The sequence below is a fragment of the Neodiprion virginianus genome, chromosome 1 (assembly GCF_021901495.1).
Source record: "Neodiprion virginianus isolate iyNeoVirg1 chromosome 1, iyNeoVirg1.1, whole genome shotgun sequence".
Taxonomy (NCBI): Eukaryota; Metazoa; Arthropoda; class Insecta; order Hymenoptera; family Diprionidae; genus Neodiprion; species Neodiprion virginianus.
In genome coordinates, this window is record NC_060877.1 from 16,397,658 (window position 1) to 16,406,287 (window position 8,630).

Here is an 8,630-nt window from a genome sequence, read left to right on the forward strand (position 1 = left end):
CACCTTGAGAGCTTTGGCCGTTGCCTCTCGCACGGAAGTTAAACCTGATGTTCCAGCAGCCATTTTGATTTCCGGATCGCTTATTGCGTTCAGCAAAGCTTGAGTCGCTAATAAATTACGAGCCGGCTCGTGATCTGGTAAAGCTACACGAGGAAGCCGTTCAATATCTTGGCTAAGTGACGCGAGGTCTTCGTCTCGTCCTTGTCTCCTGGTCTGTAATTGAGCTGTGTACAGTTTCGTCAGATGTTTATCTTCGTATTTCAATTTAAGCGCGGAGCTGAGTTCATCATAATCGGAAATTTCTTCTTCTCACAATACTGTCAATACATTTAAAGCGGGAGTTCGAAGGCAAGAGGCAAGGCTGTGAGCCTTCATGGCGGAGTCCCACTGATTATGTTTTGCTATTGTATTGAATTGTTTCTCATACTCAGCTCATGTAATTTTTCTACCAAAAACAGGTGGTTTTAGAGAACAAAAAGGTTTCTCGAATATTTGAGAAGAAACCCCAGGAATTCTTGAATTATTTAATTGATTCAAACGAGAATAACGTGGCTGAACGTGAGACGGAGGCTCGGAAAAGCCATCATCGTTTTCTACCCTTGATCTAGAAATTAGGGAATCATCTATTTTCCCAATAAAAGGCACAGATTTTGAGTCGTGAACATCCTGAAATCATCCTGGATGTTGAACTCCCTGAACAGCAGGAGAGGGAACTGGGAAGGCAGAAGAGTAGCGACTACTAGGACTCGAAGAGAAACAGCCTGCTCTCCAGAGCCGCTAATTTGATGTACGGATTGAAGGATCTCCACAGTGGTCCGGAGCAGGTCATGTAGACTGGTTTCCGAACGTTCCCACTGTTCTTGTTGCTCTTGAAGCAGCTGGACAAGTTGTTGTTGTCGTACGGCGGCTTCGTGTTGTTGGTTAGCTGCATCCAGAAGCTGCCGTTGATGTCTTTCGGCGGCTTCTTGTTGCCGTCGCTGATGACGTTCGGCGGCTTCGTGTTGTTGGTTCATCAATCTCGCGAGATCGATTTATGAGAATGAGGTCACCGAAGGCACGAGAAGAGGGTCCACTGAAGGTGTCGATCCTGCTTCAGGTACTCGCTGGTTTTCTTTAATTTCTTCTCCGGCACTTTCCCGTCGCCGAGAGCATGTCATACCACTAATGCTCATGGTTTACTTAACGCACTGAATTGACTCAATTAAAAAGAAACTCCTAATCCCACTCCTGACACCAGTGTAACGTTCTCAGATGTTACGAATATGAATATGAATTCGTGAGTTTGGTTATCGAGCCAAAATCAAAGGCGTGAATAAAATGCTGAGAAAAAGTTTCAATTGCAGGGTACGTGTTTCTGGTTTCAAGTCTGAAACAAGACTGTTTTTACAATAATGTTGGTTGACGTAGCTACCTTATTTTTTTTAAAGACATGAACGGTTTATAAACGTCTTTCATCTATGATGACTACTAGATCATTGAAAGGGGGTAAGACGGGTGATTTTACCCTTTCTAACAATATGTTGAATGGTTAGGTTTTGACGATACACACAACAGTTGGATAAACGAATCGGACATGTAACATTGAATAAATGAATTTTTCGTAGAAACTTATGTGCCTTTTTATTTTATACCCGATACATAACAAGTCTGCATCTCTATTATTTGGACAATCGACAGACGTATGCATCATTGTACAATTTTTATATTTCGGAGCGTTCTTATTCACTATCCTACATAATAATATTTTATACATCATGGTACAGTTATAAATTAAATCCTACATACATTACGGTACGGTAATTAGAAAGCTAAGGTGCAGGCTTTTAGCCCCACGGAAGTGTGTCGGTTGTGTTTTGGAACACGATCCGCTTGTCGTCATTCGAGCTCAGTGCCACTTTCTGCTGTTCTATGGTGTATACCTCGTGCTTTCGACTGATTATCGAAAGCTGATTTCTAGACAAATTTTCACGTTTCAAAGCACATTCCAAATAATCGTTAAAAGTCATTTTTCTCAACGATGATCCTTTGACACCTTTGGCACGTTTATTGTCTTTTTCATCCCCCACGACTCGGAATGCGTACAATTTTGCTCTTCATCCTATAAATTCTAACATTATTTTCCCGTTATTCTCATCTTTCATCAAGCCGAGAACTTTTTTATTCGCTAGAGGCATTCCATAAGCGTTATCAAGCGGATAATTAGACGTAGCGAATTCAAGCAAGTCCTCCTTCATATGTTCGTATATGTCGGGGACGGTAAAGTTGTAAATCGAACTGTCGGTATCGGTGTACATTAATTTCGCTCAGTTATCAAATTTCCGTTTAATGTTATTACAACGAAAATCGTACATATATGTTTTAAACAGATCCAGGATGGAAAAATCTGCATACAATGGTTTATTCAAATTGACTTTCGTTTTACTCATTTCGACGATGATTATCTCTTTGTAGAAAACGGTGCAGCTGGGAAAATTAGGTTTTGCTATAGTAGCTCTAGCACCGTATCTTCCATCCCATTTCGTGATCAGCCTGACATCTCTATACTTCCTAACATTTTCCCTTGTTTTGCCAAAAACTGCGTTGTTCGTCAGTTTGTCAAAATTTTTCTCGAATTCATTGTGAGATTTTTTCTGCAAATCGGTATTCAAATCTATGTATTGTTTGAGCCACGGTGTTTGCCTGTGTTCGAAAACAAGGAAATTGGCTCGAATGGCTCGGTTAAAGGACCAAACTGAGTCTGTGATAATAAAAGATACATTGCAAAGAGAATTATAATAACTGACATAAGATAAGGCAATTCATGCAATTGGAAGAGTAAGAGTGGTGTTATAACATAGCGTGAGTAGGTCGGTGTTGGAAGAATCTGAAAAGTAAGGTAACAGAGTTAGTTCGTGTTGTTTGAGGAGGTTCGTCTAGATATGTGGACATAAGTTGGTTATTCTCTAATGTGAGTAGACAATATCCAGACTTCAAGGAAATAGTACACATGAAATGATCTTAGGAAGGTTGCACGAACCAGGTGCCTTGGATGAGTGCACGAACTAGGTACAGGAAACGATCTGAAGAAGGTCGCACGAACTAGGTGCCTTGGATAATTACACGAACTAGGTGCAGGAAAGGATTTCAAGAAGGTCGCACGAACTAGGTGCCTTGGATGAGTGCACGAACCAGGTGCAGAAGGGGATCTCAAGAAGGTTGCACGAACTAGGTGCCTTACATGAGTGCACGAACTAGGTGCAGGAAAGGATCTCAAAAAGGTTGCACGAACTAGGTGCCTTCGATGAGTGCACGAACTGGGTGCAGGAAAGGATCTCAAGAAGGTTGCACGAACTAGGTGCCTTGGCGACAGTGCACGAACTAAGGTGCGTTGACGACAGTGCAAGAAGTAGCGGCGTTGACGACATTGCACGAATTAGGTGCGTTGACGACAGTGCACGAACTAGCTGCGTTCACGACATTGCACGAATCAGGTGGGTTAGAACAAACAATGCACGAACTCGGTGAGGTAAAGTAACAGAGGGTACTCAGTGTCAACCTGTGATTTAATGAAGATATCGGGTCTTGTGACACTGAATGCTGAACAAACTCGGCGGTGGTCAGACTAGAAGTGAGTGCCGCTCCGCGGTGGCGCTTTTATATGGGGTGGTTGGTCGTATCATGGAGCGTTCAGCAGTCGTTCGATGACTTCACAATTCTGCGAATAGCGACTGACAGATTATATCCTTTGCAGAATTATGCTCTTAGGTGCTCATTTACTCATTGTAGGCAAAAGTGAATTCGACAGCGCAAATCCATACATACAAAAAGTTACCAGTCCAATCACAAGAAAAGAAAACATGCAATTAAGGTTTTTCGAACAGCCTGAATTTGAGAAATTTGTGAATATTGAGTAATTTGAAGTCTAATTCCAAACATAGTCTCAAAACGCGATAGTCAACAACGTAGTTTTTCTTGGAAAGTAGCGTAGTCGTCAATTTCGGTTGTTTATTGTTCAAAATCGGAGGTACATAGTGCTCCTGACACAATGGTGAAGCTTTATGAGTTTCGTACAACTCCTCAGGATATTCCAAATCCACCTCCAGTATGTAACCAAACTCCGCATCGCACGAGATGGTGAGAACGTCGTATTGTCTAAAGTCTGATGCACAATCGATGGAACTGTATGGCAGAGCAAAGCTCATAGCAGCACAGTACAAATTATTAACGTCAAAGTACATGAAATATAATTCTTCGACCTCAGGATCGAATGCTTCCTCCATATACCTGTTGTTAGCCTTTGCGTATCTGTTCGAGCACTGTGACACATCACCTCGAATACCTTTTTCGATAAACATAACCATATCTTTGTCTGTGAGAAGCTCAAGTTCGATGTCGGTACACTCTAACATTGCATCAAACGACAGACCGGGCGCGGTGTAATAATGTAACGGGTCCAGGTTGCACGTTGCCCAACAGTTCTGTCAAAAATTTTGAAAAACGTCGGCTAGTCAAAACACGTCCGTCTGTCAATACACGTCCGAATACTCTCCCAAAGTATGAACGTTAAAAGTTTGCCAAACTTCATATGCGTGTGCATCGTCGTCGTCTGATATATCCCGATCATTCAATTTTGAGTAAAATTGTTGTTTGGATGGTAGACGTCTGTCTTCGAGCCTCTTCCAACTGTCTATGTAATCGTACGGGAACACTACTTTTCTGGTTATTAACTGAAATTTATCTGAGCTACGATAAAATTTTCGCGTGATTGATTTTTGATCGTCACCGAGATACGTTGCCAATTTCTCAAGACCACTGGGCATGGAACGGTACAAATCTATGAATCTGAACTTCATATCTGTCCCCTTGACATATTTTGTAAAAGAAATGTATTTTTCTTTGTTTACGGGTAGAAGCTCAATTGTACGCTCGATCGATGTAGCCAGTACCTTGATTAGAAAATGCGAATCATAACCCGACAGATTGTGCAATATCATTGGGATAGTGTGCCAATTTTGGTAATTTGAATTATAGTTGCGGTGAGCAGCACCACGGTACTTTCCCGTGAAATGACAGTGATCACGATGTTTCACGTCTGTGGGTGTAAACGGTTTTTGGCAAATATGACAGACCGTCGATACATCAAATTCGTTTATCTGATTGCAATTTAGTGCTTCCATGGGGACAACAGTCTTGTGATATCCCTCTAACGAATGTGCCAATCCCTTTAAATAGTTTGTAAACCATAGGATGCAAGTCTCTCCACGAATAATTTTGAATTCTGAAAGCGAATCGTCAAAAGCACAATGCAGATAATACGTTATACTGTACGGAATGTGACTGTGATAAATTGTCTTTTGTACCTATCTGTTTGACCGTAGGTTCAGCAGAAAGGAACGGATTCTTTATGTTTGAAAGTTTTAAATTTCAGAATTTTTTCCTCCTCTGTAGGTAGAATAACTTTAGTTTTGTTCAAACTCATGCAATCAACTCGGTGCTCCAACAAGCATCTGTCGAAATTAAAATGAGACAGACACCTATCGCACAACCACGTCTGATGTGAGCGTTTGGAAACATGAGAACTTATTAGTCTCGACAAATTTCGAATCCATACAAAATGATGTGTTACATTGTTTCAATATTTTCCATACCATCATCGGAATCGTCGTTTTCAGTCTACATTACTGAAAGATGGATTACTGGTTTATCAGACTCGTTTCGGCTCAAATAAACGGGTGGAATTTCACTGCGCTTTTGTTTTTCCGTACTATCTATTGAAACGTTTCGAGTTTGCACGCTGTCGCCAATGAAACGTACAGTTTATTCGCGGGCTTTGTTTCGCCAAAACTTCACACGCTATGTGTGATATTTAGCGCATACTCGAATGATATATTTATTTCGAGAATTTCCTGTCTCTGGGATAGAGCTGCAGGATTCGGTCTCTGGACACGGAAGGAAGGTGGAGAAGGATAACTTGTTAATTGTGTGATTAACTCCGGGAACAGCCCGAATAGTTTGACCACTTCAACTTGGTTTTTCGAGATAGCCTCAGAATTTGTTTTCTCACCCTCATGTGCAAAGGCACGAGTGGAATAGACCCATCATCATAGGCCGTGTGAACGGTTGAGGGTCAAACTTGATCTGTGAGTGTGAAGCACGCACAGATAGATCGCTCTGAGAGGTTGACTCGTGATGTGAAATATTTATTTCCGGAAAGGAAATATAGCAAGGATACGTCAATGTTTTGTTCCCCTGAGGCGGGATAAGAGACAGGATGAAAGGTTGTGAACTTATTCTTCTGGTAATCTCTGAGAGATTTTTGATAATTTAGGAAGGGATAGTTCTTCCGTATTTGCTCTAATATTAATGAAGTTTGCCTGCGGCAAGACTGACTATTAATTGCGTGATAGCATGTCGGTCAGAGGGACGGTATTTGATTATTCTGGATCGTTGACTAGTCGGTTTTGGTGATGGATAATGATTCGTTTAGTGGGAGCTAAGACAGAATATTATTCGTGTGCTAGTATGGTAGTCGGAAGGACTTAGATGATAGTTCGGTTTACCTATGGGTAGACTCAATATTATTTATGTGATAGCCTAGTCGTCAGAGGGATGGTATTCGATAATGAGGAATCGTCGCTGACAGTTGATTTTGATATTATAATTATTCGTTCAGATAGTACTGAAACAGAATATTACGTGAGTGATAGCACGGTAGTCAGAAGGACTTTGATAGTGATTCAGTTTGCGTATGGCAAGACTAGATATTACTAGCGTGGTAGTTAAAGGCAAGGGGAATCTACGCAAATGTACCTTCACCTGTATTAAGACTTTCAGTCGTTATGACCGTGACTCTCTACGGGTTCAGGTGTCCTACCTAAGGGTCAAGGGATTGTGAGACGATAACCGTATCTGAGCTATGAGGTCAGATTTGTGAAGAAATTCGTGACCAGTAGGTTGATTGAAGATGAAATTAGTCGAAAATTCCGGTCAGGTAAAGAAAGTTTAATTATTTGGAAAACGTAAACATGTTTAAAGGTTTCCGACGTTTCGGTCGGGCCCTGCCGACCATCCTCAGGAAAATTTCCATAATAATTAACAAAACGAATGTTTCAAAAAACAATTCTGAATTGAAACAGAGACTACGTTCATAAAAATGGTTGTTGTTGTTATAACTAAGTAATAAATTAATCAATTGTACACATGTTTGAGTGACAATTTTGAGGTTAAGTGTAGCGATTGCGGATGGCGAGAAAAGGAATAGAATACGTTTACAAGAGTGATATTTTGGCGACTAGAGTAATTAATAGGTGTGTGAGAATTGAGATAAAAAAGAGATCAACTAAGTTTAGACAGATTACTCACAAAATTTGACGACCAGTTCGTGCTTAGGTGTTGCTAGTTCAGCATTTTGGACGGAAGTAAAGATTAGCGGAAATCGATCCGTAAATCTATGGTAATGAAGTGTGATATTGATCTATGTTCGAATATCATAGATTTCAAAACTGATGACCAATCAGAGCAAAGGGCGCCAATATTTGAAAACTAGAGAATGTTTGAGTATAGATGGCTGAGATGTTGGATATCAGCACGTTTGTTGACAGAGTTACTTTTTTTCTTAAAGATATGAATCATTTCCTTGATAATACGTCTCGACATGGTATTTTGTACACACAGTTGATTTTATCTTAATTAGGAGTTACAGATTTGAGATGAGAAAAGAGAGGATATTTGGTAGTGTTAGAGATTCTAAAAGTAATTTCAATGCCCTCGTCTTTCAACACGTTTTTGATTTGGCTAGAAAGATTTTCAATGTAGGGTACAGAGATGGAGTTTTTGAATTTGTCCTTAACATTAGTTTGATTGCTGGAGTCTAAATTCCAATCAATCGAGTTGTTCATTTTATCCACTCTATATTTTTTGATATCATTAATGAATTTTAAAGGGTAGCCGTTTGAAATTAGAGTTGTTTCGACAAGTTTTAGATTTTGTTGGAGAAATTGAAGGTTTGAAATTTTAAGGCAGCGATCGAACAAGGCTATGGCGACAGATTTTTTATGTTTTATAGGATGATTAGAATTAAAATGAATGTATCTCCCAGACCAAGTTGGTTTGTGATGCCAATCTAAGATTATAGTATCATTTTGATTAATCACCGTAGTGTCAAGAAAACTTATTTTACCATCTTTTTCTAACTCAATTGTAAACTGTATACGTGGGTGAAAATTGTTAAACTTATTCAGAAGGAATTGTAAGTTTTCATTTTTTACACAAGTTATAATATCGTCTACGTAACGGTAGTAAAAGGGGAGACTAAAAGGAAGATGTAAAATGATTTTTTGTTCAAAATGTTCAAGTACTAAATTCGCTACTACTGGGCTAATTGGTGAGCCCATTGCCACACCAAAAATTTGTTGGTAAAATTTATCTTTGTAGGCAAAGTAGCATGAATCTAGACAAAGTTTGGTAGCTGCGAGAAATTCTTTTTTATTTATGTTAGTATGTGATTTTAATTTGGGCCAGTTTTTGCTGATTATAGATATTGCTAAATTAGTTCGAATGTTGGTAAACAGTGATTTGACATCTAAGGATACCAAAAGGTGTTCTCGAGGGATTGGTGTCGCCATAGCCTTGTTCGATCGCTGCCTCAAAAT

At 39.8% G+C, this 8,630-nt stretch overlaps 1 protein-coding gene across 1 annotated transcript; it reads right to left on the reverse strand.

Annotated features, from left to right (window-relative positions):
* Window positions 1-623: 623 nt before the first annotated feature.
* On the reverse strand, window positions 624-1,013 carry LOC124304523 (uncharacterized). The gene has a single exon (XM_046762896.1). It carries the CDS (start codon window positions 1,011-1,013, stop codon window positions 624-626), a length of 390 nt encoding a protein of 129 aa, XP_046618852.1.
* Window positions 1,014-8,630: the final 7,617 nt, after the last annotated feature.

What these genes read in the sequence shown, in the direction of transcription:
- LOC124304523 (XM_046762896.1), bottom strand. Translation starts at nt 1,013, where the DNA reads ATGAACCAACAACACGAAGCCGCCGAACGTCATCAGCGACGGCAACAA.